Source organism: Anser cygnoides, chromosome 2 (assembly GCF_040182565.1).
Source record: "Anser cygnoides isolate HZ-2024a breed goose chromosome 2, Taihu_goose_T2T_genome, whole genome shotgun sequence".
NCBI lineage: Eukaryota > Metazoa > Chordata > Aves > Anseriformes > Anatidae > Anser > Anser cygnoides.
Genome location: NC_089874.1, coordinates 24,470,568 through 24,489,366, shown reverse-complemented (window position 1 = coordinate 24,489,366; position 18,799 = coordinate 24,470,568). Strand labels below are relative to the sequence as shown.

The window sequence follows — 18,799 nt, the reverse complement described above, 5'->3', positions numbered from 1 at the left end:
TGTTCAACACATTCTTCCTGGTTTTCTTTTCCTCCCATGGATCCAGATACCTTTTATGAAGTACTTTCCTTACACACATACGCTACATATTTTTAGCTGTGTGAAAACGATAGTAAATCTCATGTTTCAAATGGATAAAAGTAATTTTTAGACAGGAACTGAAATGCCTTTCCTAGAGACAAAAATTTTTTCCTCACGCACAGTCTTTCTATGAATAAGACCCCATGAGAATTTTCCAATCGAAAGCTAATTCAGCTGATAAAACTTTTGAAGAGCTCACTGACAATGAGAGAAGTTTAATTAACAATACCCTGACAGTTACTGCAATACCCTCACCTTAATATCCTAATCCTGAAGATTAGCATTTCTTTGGAGTGGAAGTCACAATCATAACGAACATCAAGGGCAAAAGAACTAATTTACCCTACACTGTTTTGTCTCCTGGGCCCCACGAAGTATTTCTTCAGTGTGCATGGGGACTCCTACTCTCAGATTTATTTCACTGCAAACTGTTTACAGCAGATATGGGATAAAGATGCCTTTGTAATCTCCCCTGTGTAAAAACATAATTTGGTGCACCTGTGTCTAATGCAAGATTCATTTTTATATAATAAATAACTTAATTACTGTCATAGGTCTTCATTGGTCAAATATTCATGAAAGCACGCATGGAATTACAGTGAACACTCAAATCTATACTCAGAGCAGGCTATTTGTGGAAAGTGCCATGTACCTGAAAAACAGCATTTATTTTTTTAATAATAGAATAGAAAAACTTCATGTGAATAGTTTTCCCTAGATAAAGATCAGAATTAAGACTTTGTCTATCGATCCAGACGTTACAAAGTTAAATAACAGTGATTTAATAAGCAATTTCATAACATTTGACTGGCCTAGTTATAAGCAATTTCTTTCACAGCACTAAACACAGCTGATGTTAATAAGAGTGATTAGTTACTAAGACTGAATTTAAAAAATAGTATGGCCATGTTACCTGAATTGTGACTAACAGTGTATTTTTAAAAGAAAAACAGGATATGCAAAAAATTGCCAGCTGTTAGCAAACACAGTTTATAGCCAGCTGCACTTCAAAATAAAACATCCCTAGTGACTTCCTGATCTAAGAAACCCAGATGTAGCAGTACATGCATTACCAGAACCAAAAATGATTTAATAACCTGTTTAAATTACATCATTTACTTATACTAAACTCTTTCTGTAAGGAACAAACAGAATAGGTTCATTTTGGGATTTTCCCTATGTTTCTGTATTACCTATTTATGGTTTTTAGTAATTTATAAGCCCTTTATCTATTGAAGCTTATTTTCCTTGGATTGACTTTCAAAGGACTGTAAAATTCAAGGATTAGGAAAAGTTACACCAGAGGCAATGCAAAGCCATTTTCATAAGCTACTAGTAAGTCCTCATCAAGAGGAGGAAAAAAAAAAAAAAGCATATCAAAGGTTATCACAACTCTTTGATTCAGTCTTAGGTAGCGTAACACATTCACACAATGCCACTGTATCATATGCTGTCAGCAGTAAATCACAAAGCCCACTGCATTGATTTCCATCACTACTCTGACACCACTAATGCATGTATGTCTTCATTAATATTATTTTATTGCCAGTGGCTATTTAAAAAGAAAGCAGGAGAATGTAATACAGTGTGTGGATCATTAGCTTTTAGTTACTAATGCCGTACACCAGCAAATGAAGTGTAAAAATAGCCTGCAGCCTCTGCCACCTGCTTCCTAGCCGCTGTCCAGTGGTTAATATTTGGACTCTTTTTTTCATGCAGCTGGTCTTCTACTCAATAGGAGCCCCACTTGCCATTCCTTGGGAACCACCATGAAATGTCATTTATCACGCCTACAGCAAAGACCCTGTTGTGTATTTTTTTTCCTAAATGGAAAAACAGCTGTGCTTTGTGCCTCAACATTATTTAAATATTTAGTGAAGTGGCTGCCTAGTTTTGTCATAATGTAGATTATCAATAAGGACACGCGAGAGCACACAGTATCTGCCATAAGGACATAATGCCAGTAATTGCATAAAAATGCTAATGCTACAAACACACTTTTGATAACAAATTACCAAATTATCTTTGTATCTGATGGAAGATAGGTTTCTCCACGTCTCTCCCTTCCTCCCATTCTGGGAAATTGCTAAGCAGTTTTAATGTAATTACGGCCCAGCTATGTACAACCGCTGTATGAATAAAACCCCAAGCCTGCCGGAGCTCCAGCAGAGCTCCCTGCGAGATGTGCCAAACAAGCATCAGTGGCCTGAAGACAGAACGACACCTCTCGCCACCACACTGGAAGAGCTGTTGCAGATAACCCAGCAAAGCATAGAAGTGAAAACCTGATATGGCAGTAGCTCAGCCTTTACATAAATTCCTACCATGTGAAAGAAACTGCATTACTAGGTGTTTTTTTTTTCTAGGGTTTCCATAGTTCACCAGATTGTATAGGGCAGCAGAATCTTTTATCAGTGATACAAATCTAATGCAGTCCAACTTCATTTTGCATTTGAAACAAAGCCCGCTGCTCTCTGTCCCTGAGCACCTGGATCTTTTTCAGACCTATATGAAGTGTTCTGTACAAGAGGACATCATTTATTGATATTGTTGAAGATATAATTATTGTGTTCTTCCACAGTATTCTTGCCTTATTTTGAAAGTCCTTGTAAAAAATGACCTTCAGTCCTGAAACGGCATTTTGAGTCCTTCCTTGATGTTCCCTGCTGCCCATAGGATCATGAAGGCAATGTCAGCCTGGATTTATAGTAAGTTTAAAATGCTTTTAATTAGCTGCATGACAATTTGATCTCTATCTCAGTCATACCACGTAGTTTGATGGGACCTTTTAATAGCTCTTTTACTAAAATCATTTATTGGCAGGAATGTTAACAGATCTATTTTTGAGCTGTTAAACTTTTGAGTGAACTACTTTTCTTCATGGAAAAAGTTTCAGTGAGAATCAAAAATGTTTAAAAATCCCTTGTTTGGTTAAACAAAAAAAAGCCTTAAATTCAAAGTGTAATCATTTTTTGAATTGGTAAATGTTAGCAACAGCAAAAAAAAAATCCAATGTCTATTTTGACTAAAAAACATTTTTCAGGACTTATAGAGTAGTTTACTCTGTTAAAGCATTTAAAAATTCTCTTTAGTGGTTTCCATATTTTCTGTCATTGTATTTGTATTTCAGAAGTTCAGACACACGTACACATATACAAAAAGATGTGGGACTCTGAAAAACTAAGCACATGTTGACTGAACTATAAGAAGATGAGCAGAAAGAACTATTTATGTCTACCTCCTATTACCCTAAGCAAGTCGAGCTTATTGCTGAGAACGTCAGAGGTGTATCTGGGATGACTGCAAAACGTCAGGAGCAGATGGGATGCAGAGATTGCATGCAGTCTGTGAAGACATCAGGTTGAACTGATCTTTGGGAAAACAGGACAATTTTAGCACCGATGAGAAGCTGAGATGCAGGGAAAAGTGATTTTAGATCTGGGAGGTAGAGAATGACTTGAAGAAAACCAGACAGATGCTGCCTTTGCCTCTCTGCAGTTGCAGTATCACAAGGTTCACATTTGGAGATGTTTGTTCACCCACCCTTTCCTGCCTCTTGATAAACTAACCCTGCAGCCAGAAGCCCAGTTATATTAAATGTTCTCTTCAGCATTAGATATTCTATTATTTATTCACTGTAACCTCCTCTACTGAAACAACCCTGCTGCTTCTAACGCCTGCCTCTAGGAGTCAACACTTATAGTGCTTCAGGGCAAAACTAGATGAGATTTCCAGGAAAATAGAGCTTTTATTCCACAGTCTCTGACCTCACCTACAGGAACAAACACAAGTTCGTCATGCTTAGTTTCTTTCCTCAACAAAGAAAATACTCTTGCTTGGTCAACTGTTTCAGTACTACTAAACAGTTCAAGATTACCCTGACAAATAATATTTATCCATTGTTAAAGCCTGTCTGAAAAACATATGGTCTTTTTTATATTATCTTACAGTTACCTCTAGATTTTAACATAATCATAATTCTAAATTTAGGCTGCACAAATTAAACAAAGGTACTTCAGCAAGCTACAAAACAAATCATTATACTTTTTAAAAACTCGTTCAGTACATATTTTTTCCTCAAAATAAAGGAGTTCTGTAGATCTAAAGGATTAAATATACATTCAAAACAAATTAACTTCCTCCATGACATGAGACTTTCTTGATAAATAAAAATATTCTTCTTCCAGATTTCTGTTTCTTGAATCAGGCTGCATTGCTTCTGACAATAAAGCTGATGCTCTAACAGCAGAATGTGTACAGATTACAGAGGTTTGTGACCTCCACCTTGGTCTCTTAACAGTCAAAAAACCACACACGACTCCGTCATTCAACACAGGATTAAACGATGTTATCAAAAGCAAGGTGTTGTATTCTTTACGCAAACTGTTCTTTCAAACCTACAGGTCTAAACAAAACCTGTAGGTTTGAAAGAAAGTTGTCCAGCAACGTGTCACGTACTGATATACTGCTAACCAGTAGAGCAGATTAAGAAGAGAGGCTGTATTTTTGCACCCAGAGTATTCTGGGTTTGTCCTTGCTACAGCTGGGAAGATCTGACGTACGTGGCAAAACTGGGCAATCCAGTCACAGCAGCAATGCTCAAGCCACCATGCTTTTTAGCTGGTTTTGCTAATATAGTATTAGCCACCATGTCCTGTATCATGCATTCAGGGCGAGCAGTTGTTTGCCAAGGAACAGCAATCAACAGCAACTCACACGGTCTCTTGAAAAGCACTACTGGCTCTGCTACTGGTGTACCAACACCAGGTAGCCAAGCTGTGGGTTGCAGGAGGGGATTCCTTTAAGGAAATAACTGAGTCAACCACACAGAGATTACTACACATGAGCTATACTATTATAACATGAAGCTTTAACTATACCACTGATCTTGCCACATATTCGTTTTACACATCTAACAAAATCAGAGCTAAAACACCTACATATAGTCTCAGTAAAGATGCTGTACTGACCACATATCGAGGCAGGTGGAATATTCTGTTGATCCCAAAAGGACATCTGGAGGCCTGTACCATAGGGTTACCACTTCATTAGAATATGTATGGCTGGGAACTGATTTAGCTCTTGCAAGACCTGTGGGGTAAATACAAAAAAATTAATAAAATCAAAATGAAGAAACTGTTTGCTGTATGGTTACAATCCTAAAAGGATACGTGAGCCCACATCATATCACTTGATGTCATATTGCAAGTGTTTTTTTCTTCTAGTATTGAAATATGTTGCTTAATGAAAGAACACGGTAGCATCTATCATCTAGTACCTGGCTAAAAAGAGCTGTGATTATTATGAAGGAATAATAAAATATGATTTTCATACTGACAACTACAGACCCAGGAGAGATGCAAAGGTACATTGTGGTATACCTAAATGAAAGACAAATAAATAAAGTTGTTCATTTCCATTAACTACTCATCCTCAGGCATCGATAGTCTTTCATTTCAGTGTTATTCAGAAAAAAGAAATGGAAAGGAAACTCCCAGATGTATAGTGACATACTTGAGATTTATTTTTTTAGGGGAGCCTAAAAAAAACTTCCACAGTTTACATTGCAAACCCTAGTCTGCTTATTCAAATTTATATCTGAAAGCAGTAGAAACACTCAGACATTTCCATTCAAATAAATATTAATATTGCTGTAATACATCAGAAAATGGTATGTGTAAAATTCTTCTCTCTCAACAAATGTATGTTGGCAGTGCAACAATCTCAGAAACAGAATTCATTCCTATGAAATCTGTGACCTACTAAAGATATACTATTTACAATAATTGTCTTTCAAGCTTGTCAGTCAGTTAAAATAATTCACATAACTGCATAACCATATATCTCATGTAAAATTGGAAAGATTTTAGGAGAGATTCTCATGTGCTAAAAACAGCAGTAATGAGCAAACTTTTCTAACAGTTCTCCTACAACAGCCTCACTCATCCAGGGACTGGAAAAAAGATTTTCAGGACTTTCGTGCCTGTTCCCATCATGTGCCTGCAAATACCTTTCCAAATAATTTGTTCCTTCTTACTGCCTTGAGACTATCCACTCCCTCATTGGGAACACTGGACGAGTAACAGAAATCAGGAGAATGCAGCACTGCTGTTTATCTTCCTAAACAAAGAACTATCGATTTCCCTTTCACACAAAAAAATGAACCTACTAAAACAGACGGTCATGTCCTACACCTCACAGAAACCAAAAAGCAGTCAAACACTCCAGAAAAAATATGTAACATGAGAATTCACATAAAAGTGAAGATGAGAGTCCTTTGCATCTTTATTCTCAATACACTGGAGAAGCTATTTAAGAACAGTTAATCTCAGTGAATACATCTCCATAGTAATGATGGCAAATCTTGCCAGTAGATTGCATTATCAGCTGATTATAGCAATTAGACTAGTGTAGGGGAATAATTTGACTTGTATGCCAAAATTTCTTTGAAAAAAAAATCAAATATGAATAACCTTTTTTTCCTTCTTTTTTATCCAGCTTTCAGACTTCCATCTCCTTTACATGTGTTCACTTGGTCACCAGCTTGACTAACACTTGGTTCAAGCAGACAATTCAAGGTAGGCAAACGCAGCACAACCCCAAAGAAAAGAGGTAACCTTACACTGTCTGCAGTACCTCTGATCAGTGCTGAATAGTTTTTATACCTAGCACAAACATTTACAAACAAGCCTCAGTTTCTGAGCACTCGCACCCCACACGGCCAATCTGAAGTAGTACTCCCTGAAGGTGGGAATCCGGTTTTGCTATTATTAAGCTAAACAAGAATTATGAAAGGATTTGAGAATGTCCCCATCATTCTCTGCCTGCCTGATCTGCCCTTCCAGAATCCCTTCTCTGTTGCCTAGGATGACTGAATTTGGTTACAAACTCTTACCTCTCTAATCTTCTTCCTAGCTTTGGTAGGAGAAAAGGCCCAGGCAGGTAGGGAAAAGGCACTGTTAAGAAGCCAGCAATGTTATGTGATATGAAGAAAACCAGCAAGTTTTAGAGCTTGTGCGGTGATAAACAAATGCAGGTGTCTATGACACAAAGTGCTTGACCCACCCAGACTCAAGAAATCTCCCTAGTAGGGAGGAATAAATACCTACCTTTCCATACCAGAAATCAAACTGCAAATAATACAATGCTTGTGCTTGCCAGCTAGTTTCTGCCACCTTGCTGTCCAAAACGAAGCATTGCAAGTACTGTAGCCAACCCAAATATGTCTTTCCTCCTGTTCTGTGACCATTCAGCCTGTCCTCCCATCCGGTAGGGACTGCTGACCATCCTATTTCCTCAGCTGACTACTTCTAGATCTCCTCTACCTCTAATCTGGTCCAGGCTAACTAAGATACATCACATTTTCAAAGCATGTCCCTTTTTGGCTAATCCCAGATGGCTGGACAGCTAAATGTTTTTCTTTAATCTGCTTTTCATTTCCAAAACACCATGAAAGCCTCACTCGAGGTTAGCTGCTACATCTGGTTTCTCAGTTATAAGAGGATCATTACTGAAAAGGAGAAAGTTATTAGTAAAACTTCAATTTGTAAGAGCAAGTTGAAGCCATACATTGACATCAAACAGCATCAGTGCACCAGGTTTAAGGTTTATGGGTACAGGCCATATGTTTTATGTAGTGGCCAACTGGTTTCCTGCCTGTGCACTTAACACTACTTTGCAGATTAAATGGCCAAATTTAGCAGAACTGAACAACCCACAAAGGCTAAATTTTGGCACGGGAAGATTTGGAACAGTCCCTCTGTTTCAGTCAATAGCTCCTCTAGTGCAGAATTCAAAGGTCCTAAATTAGGCTAATGCCTTGGAGGAGCTTCTTTGTCTCTGGAAGGGAACAAAGTTTGCTTTTTCTGAAGAACGTTCTGCGTAAATAAGGCACTTCCAATTATGGGCACTTTTATTTAAAGATTCAGAATTCATGTAAATGTCTCTCAACACGATTGAGGCATGAAAATATCCTCATCTTTCAGATATATTTACAGTTTAAAAGCAACACTATCTCTATATATATGTATAAACACTAACAAGACACTGCATTTCTTATTTTGATGTTCCAGATGCAAACAGTTGACAGTTATCAGTTGTTGTTTTTCTAAATATCCTTCTGCAGGAAAAAGATGCTATGTATTTCATACCCTTTTGCACCTCCACATATGCTTACTCATGCAAAATTTATTTAACCACATCTTTCAGCTGAAAGAAAACTGAAGGGTAGGATTAATTAGCACAGCATGTTCGATCACTTTCTTTAAGGGTTCCCTGTCTGTTTCCATGGTTACTCTACAGGAAGAGTGACGATCTCTTTTGAAAAAGACAGAGCTTATGGGCGATCATCAAAACTTCAAATCCTAATGGATAGTGCGAACAAAAGTCAAAAGGTAAATGACGAGATCGCCAGGTGAATACACAGCATTTACATACTGCTGTTTGCGCACTTTTTGCCAGTGATGGCTTGCTGACAGCTGGTGAACTCCCTTCCAGGTCCTACCTCTTCCAAAAGATAAAAGGTCAACACGCATCCCACTGTTCCAGCCTCGTTTGGAAAGGAGGAAGCCAAGCGTAAGGCACAGCTATTAAAAAAGTCAGGTTGCATCAGCCCTGCTGCGTGTAATTATGGCAAGAACAGACACTGGTTAACGTTCTCCAGGCAGTTACTTCTCTGGCCATTATTTATCCAAACTGGAAGTAGAAACTGTTCTCACAGATCACACGCCACAAGGCTTCCCCAGCATCATCTACCTGTGCTGTGCCACAAAGCACAACTTCCTTTTAACTCATTCGAAATGTTCATTTTAACTAATTCGATGTTCTGCAATGCCCTTTATTTAAAGCACAGGCTGACCGACGGGAAGGGGAAGGGGAAGGGGAAGGAGAAGGGGAAGGGGAAGGGGAAGGGGAAGGGGAAGGGGAAGGGGAAGGGGAAGGGGAAGGGGAAGGGGAAGGGGAAGGGGAAGGGGAAGGGGAAGGGGAAGGGGAAGGGGAAGGGGAAGGGCCACACAAAGACCATCAAGTCCAACTTGCTGACCCCTTCAGGGCCGACCACAAGCTGAAGCGTATCACCAAGGACATTGTCCAAATGTCCCTTGAGCACTGACAGGCACGGGGCACCACCTGCCTCTGCAGGAAGCCCGTCCCGGTGTGTGACCACCCTCATGGCACTGACATTTCTCCTCTCGCCCAGCCTGGCCCTCCCCTGGCACAGCTCTGTACCCTTCTGCATCCTGCCATCGCTCACCAGGGAGCAGAGGCCGGCACCTCCCTCTGAGCCTCCCCTCCTCGGGAGGCTGCCCAGAGCTTATGTATGTGCCTTTAACATATAAAAACTCCTTCCGCCTCATAATCTGAATTATTAAAAAAAAAAAAAAAAAGGCAAAAAGATATTTCCTTCTGTGGTAAACACAATTTTCTCTGCTTTGTCTGGCTCTATCTTTTATCTCACACCCAGAGGTTGTATCTGATTTTACCTAGCATCAGTTATTGACATAACACATTGCACTGATTTATCACCGTAATTTTTTTTTTTAATTGTATTTGGCTTTTAAAAGAGGCAGTAGCTATATGCAGACACAAGACCTATTCAATATACACACCTTTGGCTATGAGCATAAATATTAATATTTGATATCTCTTTAGCTGCAGGATAGCTTTCTAGTCAAGTTCATATGACAACCAGGAAGCCTTTGTTCACAGTGAGCATCATTCTGCAAATGAGAAAAACAGTCACTGCTGCAAAAACGAGGGCTTGCCAAGAACGTGCATTGTTCCCTTTTCCATTATACCTTAAATGTATTTCTTTGTTTACTATTTTTATTTAGATATAACAAAAAGAGCTCTAGTGAGGCATATTGCAAACAAACAAGAAAGTTTTTCTTTTTTCTGTTGTTTTTCCTTGATTCGGATCCTTTCATGCTTCCTTCCTTAGCTTCATGTTTATTTATTTTAACAATTTACTTAGAGTTTGGGGTAAATGGCTTATAAAACTATAACCATTATTCAGTAACTATATTAAAATGTTATTAATGCTGTCTGTTGTAGATCATGAATTGTTAAGTTCACTTAATCTATTTATCCAGGTACTTATTTTCCAACAGAGGCATATTTATTCAGTGAATACATGAATGGCAACAAAACTGAAGTAAAATGGGTGGAAACACTGCCACTATTTTGACAAAGCAGTCAGCTCTCTACCCGGAAGTCAGTTCCTGGCAAGGAAAAGTGTGCTGCAGCCTGTAGGTCCCTCCGCTGTCTACGTGAATATATCTACCCTTAAGCTGTAGCATTGTCAGAATATCTGATTTTAATTCCTTTCAAATACGATAAATTGCCTACAATACCCTACGTCTGAGTCCTAATGCAGACACCAGATTATGGTAGTGATGTTCATTTACAAAAGTTACCCACTACTAGGGAGAGGCTAATCAGGTTCCCCTGTTAATATTCCCCAAAGGCACTTGGACAATGACTGTTCTTCCAAAGCAGAGCGCATGAGTCAACCTTCCAAGAGACAGAGAGCAATAAGTAAGGCAAAAGACATGTGTGCCTGACAGCCTGCTTGTTCCAGCAGTATCAGTTGGTCTAATAAAAGATGATTTCTCCCTGCAAATCTTATCTCATGTATGCCGTCAGACAATCACTTACAATAATGTAGATGATAATTATCCTGGCCTTTGAAAGGGACTCGACTATCAATTTGACAAACACAAGTTACAAAAAGGGAAGATAGAGAAGTATCTTTTTTTCTGCTAACAGGAAGTAAGAATTTAGCCCCCAAGAAAAGTGTTTTTCTTTTTTCAACAACTCCAGCATCATCTCTTTTGACTGCCTCCCAAGACACCCAAAAGATCATAGGCAGTGGAAAAGTGGGATAAGGAAAAGAGCTCAGCTGTTGGTTGTATATTAAAGACCTCTTTGAATAATTTGACTGAAAGCCATCCTAGCTATAAAGCTGGTTATTCCTCTGCTTTAAAATCCTTATAAAAACTTTCTGACACATTGAAAAAGCCTACTGATGCTGAACATGTACCATGACTGCCAAATTCATTCATTCTCTGTTAGCAGAAAGGAACACACAAATAATTCTGTTCCAATCAAAAAGTAGGTGGCATGGAAGTGCAAAGGAAATGCATATTCCACTTTCAACACAGTGAAATTATATGTATCCCCATGACCTTCTGGGTCAGTGTGAACATGTTCAAATTGCCTCTCCTAGTCTACAAGCAGAAAAATAATGGTGTGGGCAGGGAAAAAAAAAAAAAAAAAAAAAAAAGAATCCACACTGTAAACATGCACACAGCCGTGACAGCTAACAGAACTCAAGGACAGCAAGCAATTGCACATCAAAGATAACTTCTGCATTAATGAAAAGACCTGGATTCATTATGAATATGGGATACGTGCCCACGATATTTTAACAGTTGACTGATTCAAGTCTTGCTTTCCAGTTTCTGGATTTTTACTTAATGATCCTCATTTTGTTGTCTCACAGAAAAAATTCTATATGAAAAATGATGACCTCTCCTCCCAACAACATCCCAGCACGAACATACCACTTTGCTAATAAGGCTGTAAGTGAAAATATCAGAGTTGCTCATTCCAGTTATTAAGTTTGAAGCAAATAGTTAACAAAGCCTGAACAGATGGTTTTAAATTGGTAAGATCTGCAAGATCTCCCTAAGAAAAGAGAGAAAACTGGGAAGCAGCTACAAATCAATGAGCACAGCACTGGGGAACAATTTGAGTTTAGAATAGAAGAATAGTGTGTATATATATATATATTCATGGAATTTTAAGACATATGAACAATGATCTTGCTGAAGACAAGAAACTTAACAGACTACTTTCATACATTTTTGAGGAATAATGTTCTCATTATCTTTCCCTAACAAACCAAAAGGAACTCAGAAAAGAAAAAGTTAAGTGCTATAGACCATCGGGGAAAGTGTTCTGTGGAGACAAAGAGAGAACTATGGATGTACAATTTGATGAAGTGTAACAGTTCACCAAGCACTGGCCACAGAAGTCAACAACTCACCACAGTGCTATTGAGTATTAAGTTAACAATCAACTGTGTTCCCCATCTGTAAAACTAAAAGCATGACTGCAAGAGCCAATTTTGGATTACTCCATCTGGAGTCCAAGTAAAAATGAACCAGCTTTCATCAACTGGTATCTTGATAAGTTATCACTTGATAAAATGCAGTAGGTACTTGACATATTGCATGAGACAGGCTAAATAGGACATACTGGCAAAGAAATAAATAAGCTTGCTCTGTGCTGTGCGAGACTTATATTAGCAGAAAATCATCATGTAGATAAACTGCCTTCCCCTTTGTTGAGGTGCTAAGGGGACTGAACACACACCAGATTCAATCCCTCTGTATACAAGACAGCAGTACCATTTAAATCCTTCTACTGCAACGCTTCATTAAATCTGACAGCTGAAGAACTGTTAAATAAGCACGTTTTGTTGCTAGTGTAGTAATTCACAGTCATCCAAACAGAAACACAAAAGCTAAGTTTCACAGAAAGTTTTATATTTGAACATCTAATCCTAGTTTACACTCAGATAATTTTGTTTCTTCAAGGACTATACAACACTGAGCCTGAGAAGGTGATGCCACAGCCAACACGTACTGCTTTTCCCGCTAACAAGGTCCACAACTCAGTGCAATGATTCTAGAGAGTGAAAAAAAAAAAAAAAAAAAAAAAACTCTGGTCAAATGCAAAGTTGGTTGGATGACTATTAGGATGTTGCTCTGTGGAATGGTTTATGCCAGTGGAATAATACTATTTTGCTGATTCATCCTTTCTAACTTAGAGGTAAAATAGCCAGAGAAATTTAATGACGATAATAGGTCAAGTAATGGTCAGGTAAAAGCCTATCTAAGTGACTGTAAATTTACTTACAAACAGTTAAGATCCCAGGAACTAGTCTAGGATAATTTAACAAGAGTGATGCTGCATAAAAAAGCAAGTACTTGAAGAGTATTAACATCTACTAAGAAATAACACTTCTGAAAATCAGATCTAATAATTATTTTGATTTATAAATCCAACAGCGATAGGGCCGTTTGACATTACCATGCAAAACCATCACGACATGGGTATTGAAACAATCACTTCTTACAGTGCAATGTCTGACATTACATGAATGGCATAACTCCTCAGCTAACAACTTCACCAGCTCCTGGCCTCCGTGCTGCACAGCCATTGAAATTAAGTTTGATGTGCCCACGTTTCCAGGTACGATGCCACTGCAGCATGCACTTCCCTGCTGCAGGACACAGCGGCACTTGTTCCTTTTCACAGCCTCGTCTTCTGAACCACAGCCACCTTGACTGACACAAATGGTTCTGCAGTGATCAAGAAGTTTAATCCAGGCTGCTTCCAGGACCCATGACAGACTATTTATAGAAAACAAAAATACTCAGCTAATTCTTGGTATCACTGCAATACATTATATTCTGCAGCTTATATATTTCCTTAGCATGTAAAACACTGTCTGGGCCATTCTGCTGAAGAACTCCAGTACATTTTGCATGTGATACCACATCAGTACATACATTCACATACTAGACAATACCCACAGTATCTAAACACACATCTGTCTGCACTGGCAGATGAAAAAAGTCAGAGAAAAATGATCTTAAAACATCAGTACAATACAGTACAAGCACCAGTACAAAGCTAACAACACAAAAAAATCTAAGCTATTACAAAGAACAAAATAACTACAGCAGACCTAAAGATGTCACTAAATTAATTTTTCTTATTTTCACTTTGCTTTAGAGTGTGAAAACATTAAGAAAACCCACGTAAATATTTTTGCTTCTGTAAAGCAGCATTATAGAGCAACATATTACGAAAGGGATCTCTGGAGTCTCAGATTCACCTGTTCAATCGAATCACTCCTCAAAACTCATTTAATATCTATGTCATCTTTAATTAGCTGAATCACAAATCTTACAAGGAAAGTTTTGTGAGAGACATTCCAATATGCTTAGGTCTAAATGATTATTTGACTTTACATCAGTAGTCAGGCATCTGTATTCCTGCAGAGCCACCTAATCAGTTCATAATACAATTTTGTCACAGAGAAGGAAGAAATGAAAACAGACAATTTCATTTTTAAAAAGTTACATTAGAAAAGCATTAAGACTGTGCCTCATACAGTATGATTCTGGAAGCGTGTGGTTAAAAAGCAAATGTTCCTCATGTGGCATCTTTCTGTATAGTGGCACTGAAATGCTACTGCCAAGGTAGCAAAATCGGAGCTATAGGACCATATCTAGTCTGCTATATACAGATGTAACACTACTAAGTCAGGGGAATTGCAAATCCCTGTGTCATACCTCACTAAAACAAATGAAAAATTGTTAGTACTGAAGTTAAACCATTCCTTTTTCTATTATTTCAGTTAACTTAAGGACTATTGATGTGCTTCTCCGTGCAGTGCTTGATTAAAAACTTCTTCTGGATTGCAAGCAAAGTAAACCTAACAGTATCTTGATCATAGGCAAAATACTACTGTCATATTATTAGTAACTTTGGAACATTTCATTTTTTATATAAACCATTTCCTATTTCAAGTTTGCATGTACGAACAAATCATAAGTACACAGGCAAGCACATCTCATTCTGACAACCCATTCAGCATCACATCCTGCAACCTACATGGCAAAGTTGGCTGTAACCCTCAGCAAAGAATTGTCCAAGTTTCAAGAAGGTAAATTAGGAGTTTTTTTTTCATAAAGTGCATTTCAGTAAGACAATGATTTTTAAAATACATATATTTTTTTCCTAAGGTCTACACACAGTTCAAAGCTGAATCAAATTTTCACCCTGCTTCAAGAGTACAGAACTTACCATCAGCAATGACAGTACTGATATAATGAAAAGTTTTTCCCTTATAGTGCCTCATGCTTGGTATCTGCTTTTACAATCAATTCAACCCACTACAGTTAATATCTAACTTAAAGACCATTGCAATGAAATATCCTTAAATGCAAATACAGCCACAAGAGTGAATGAGTGAATACTGGGAGAAAAAAAAAAAAAAAAAAAGTGACCTAAAAATTGCTGAAATAAGAAGGATAAGAAGGATAAGAAGTATGTTCATATCTGGGGGTAGGGATAAAAGAGATGACACCTGAATATCTTCTTCTCCCTTACTTCTAATGACAATGGAAAAAATTGCTATAACATCTGTTATGTTATATAAGGCATAAAAGCCAAAGGTGGGAAAAGCTGAAAGTGACCTTGGAGGAGAGCTTGGCCACATTTTAACAAGGTGAAGATCTAACCAGACTTTTTCCCTAACATGTAACATGAAAATCATGGAACAGCATTTCCTCCGTCATACAAAGCAGTTGTCAATGTTGCTACCTCACCCGGATCAAATGCTCACGATTCCTGAGCTCCCACTTTTACCATCAGTAACTTAGTGCCTGATGGCTTCTGGGTGCTGTGGAGGCCAGTGGCTGCAGCAAAATTCTCCTCTTAACACATGAATAGGAATCATGCAACTATAAAAAATATTAATATTACCCAGCACTGCATCCTTCAGAAAGACTGAAAATTAACCCTACATAAATTATTAAAAATTACCTAGATAAAAAGTGAATCTGCTACAGTAAGGTTTTACACCATCTAGAACAAAATAAACCGTGATATAGATTACAGAGCAATCATTTCTTTAAAATGCTATCTCAATTATGGAATTATTTCATATCATGTTAAACAGCACATTTCTCTTAATGAACTGCCATTCTTCTTTCACGTTAATCTTTTTCTTTGCATATCAATATTTTTGTTCTGACTGATGATAATTTTTTTCTTCTTTAACCCACACTGCTTTCCAGTTATCCTTTAATTTCCACATAGCTGATTATTTCCTGTGCAAAATAAATCTGCATAACTATTAACACATCAATGAAATTTAAATGATTACAATTTGGCATAATTTTCTCCCATTATAATATAGTATGTTCTCTTAAATAAGGAAACATTAAACAAAAGTATAATCAGACCAAGAAGGCCAGCAGGGAAAGTACTAGGGGATCAACCTGGATGCCTATACTCAAAAGCTTTACCATGATGCTAGCAGGCTTTTGAATATAGCTACAATGACAAAAGCAGTTTGCCATTTCTCAGGCAGGAGGAAAACTACTAATGAAATATCACCAGGGACTGAGACACGGAAAGCACCATCCTCACAAGTTAGTGTGGCTGCAGCTGCTCAACACTTGTGAAAATCTCACGTTACTTATGAAATTTCAGAATCAGACTGGCAACGCAGCACATCGAGGTGTTTCTCAGTCAATTTCCAAACAGAGAAGGGAGGGGGAAGGTGGCACATCTTAGTCCACAAGTCACACTTCTGATTACTTTTTTCATTCCCTTTAAAGTGCCACCGTTAGAGTGACTGCATCATTTCCTCCACTGATATTTTTTCCCTGTATCTACAGTATCAGAAGTGAGCAAAGAAACTTTGGAAAAATAAAACACAGGGGCTTATAGCCACAGTAGTTACAAGGCTACACACTAAGGCTATAGAAGAAGCAAGATGTGTAGGAAGAGAAAACTGACATGAGATCATGGACACGACTGAATAATTTTTTTTTTTTTGCAATGAAAGCAAAAGCTTATCACTGCTGTCCAGATTTTAAATACATCTACAGATTCCTTTGGCTTGATGGGCCTCTCTTGTGGTAATAGTGATCGTGGTAATAATGCAAGATCACAATCAGCACTGAGCTAGCCACATTACAGATGACATCCAAATCCCACATTCTTCCTAAGCACAAAACACTGAAACAGATTTTCATCACAGTTGTTTTAATGGTGTCATAACCAACTTCCTTTATTGCCCTTAATGGATAATTAAGATGCTTTCCTCCTATTTAAAGGCTCAATATATCTCTAACTTGTAACAACTGGAAACTGGATTGAACCCTAGGTAATCTGAGATGCTTTTAACAGGGGACTCATTTAGTGACTCAAACCAATCTCCAGCTCCTTATTGGTTTAAAAATAAATTATTATTTTTTCTTCATCAGCCAATAATCCTACACAGTGCTTCTTAGTGGGAAGAGCTCAAGTTACAGTATCTACTTATTGCTATAGCTGAAAAGATGGGTATTTTTTAAGAATTTTAATTTCAGCAGTTAAAAAACAATCAGTGGAGACTGACGTGGACAAAAAGTCCAGTTTGTCTCCAAACAACCTATGTCAAATCTATTCATTTTCCATAGGCCAGCAAACCCATTTTCCAGCCATAAGATACTCTTCCTGCATCAACTCTCACAATGGCAATTTTTAAATTAGATTTGCCTAATTCCTCAATAAACCCATCAGATCAATGAAACAAATTAGACTGAGGTCCATGATGGGAACAGCAAGCTAAATAGATATGAGAAGCAAAAGGCATTTGCACAGCACTGGACCACAAATTCTCCTCCAGTTTAATCTCTAAAACAATGCACAAAAGAATTCATCAGCCCAAGCACCAGAAATCAAATCTACCTCTTTGCACTGCTGTCGCTTGAGATTTCCTACCACCTACGCATTTCATCTCACTCCCCATGTTTTCTGGGCAAGATACAAGAAGGTCAGAAAAGCATCACGTGAAGCCGTTGCTTCTGCGAGGCGAGGGGAAGGAGGCAGCTTTGGCTACTCCCCGACAGCAGTCAGTTGTACTGTTAGAAACCAAGAAGATCTGGGGATGGAGGGACAGCTTGTCGTCCGGGGGAAGCAAATAACTGATAAAGCAGCTTGGAAAGGGTCTCTGTGTCCACAGCACCCCCAGCCTCCGCAGCCTCCAGCTTTAATCCTTCCTCCAAGACAACAAATTTGAAGGTCCCCTGGCTACCAATGAACTTGAACAATGAACAATGAGCTCTGGCATCCCTTTCTCTGGTTCCAGAAAGCAATGGGGCATTTTTCACTGATTTGGTAGCATGCATTCAAGGTTACGCCAGGCCAAATGTACACAGGCTGCTCTGCTGCTCCAGGCCTCGAGCCCAGGTGTCGAAGTGAATAGCACTCTCAAGCTTCTGCTCTCAACAAAAACCACCGTGTTACAGTTAGTTACAGAAATAACTGTATTTTCTAAAGATCTGCAAGCTAACTCAAGCTTGAGCATCTTAAGATTTCACTTTCCAGGTTCCTACTTCCTTTTTTTTCAACTCACAACATTGTGAGCCATCTTCATTACTTGCTATTTAATACAAATATTATCAATGCCCCTCAAAGAAACCTATTACTGACCTGGGGCTATGAGAACGAATTCTTCAGGCTGGAAGGCTATGATCAAAGGGGACCAGGCTGCACCTGGGGAAACAGCAACCTCTAACAAGAATATGGGAAATAAATGCCTTTTTCATTCTGTTCATTTCAGACTAGGTATTTGAGGAGTCTGTGGACCTACATTTTGGGTATGCTGGTTCCCTTCATCACCAGCAGCAGCCTTTAATAGAAACATTCAAACACCTTCCATGATTTCTCCAGCCCTGGCACAGCCTGTTCCTGAAGCAGCAGGGGCTTATGGTGGGTCAGCTACCTCCAAAGTGACCCAGGCAGCTCCTACAGCTCATCCTCAAACTGCATGACTGCAGCTACCCAGCCTGCTGTTTCCTAAAGCCAGGAAGGTTAGAGGTTGCCAGTCCACAGCTAGAGACATTCCCTGAGGAGTTTTACAAACAAT

General features: G+C 38.5%; 1 protein-coding gene across 4 annotated transcripts in view; it reads right to left on the bottom strand.

Moving 5' to 3' along the window:
* Positions 1 to 18,799, bottom strand: part of CDK14 (cyclin dependent kinase 14) — a 328,969-nt gene that overhangs the window by 137,209 nt on the left and 172,961 nt on the right. For all 4 annotated transcript variants that reach the window (XM_066991698.1, XM_066991699.1, XM_013187015.3 and 1 more), the window contains one exon: positions 5,052 to 5,172. In XM_066991698.1, coding sequence (XP_066847799.1) covers positions 5,052 to 5,172 — 121 coding nt within the window. The remainder of the gene's footprint in view (positions 1 to 5,051; positions 5,173 to 18,799) is intronic.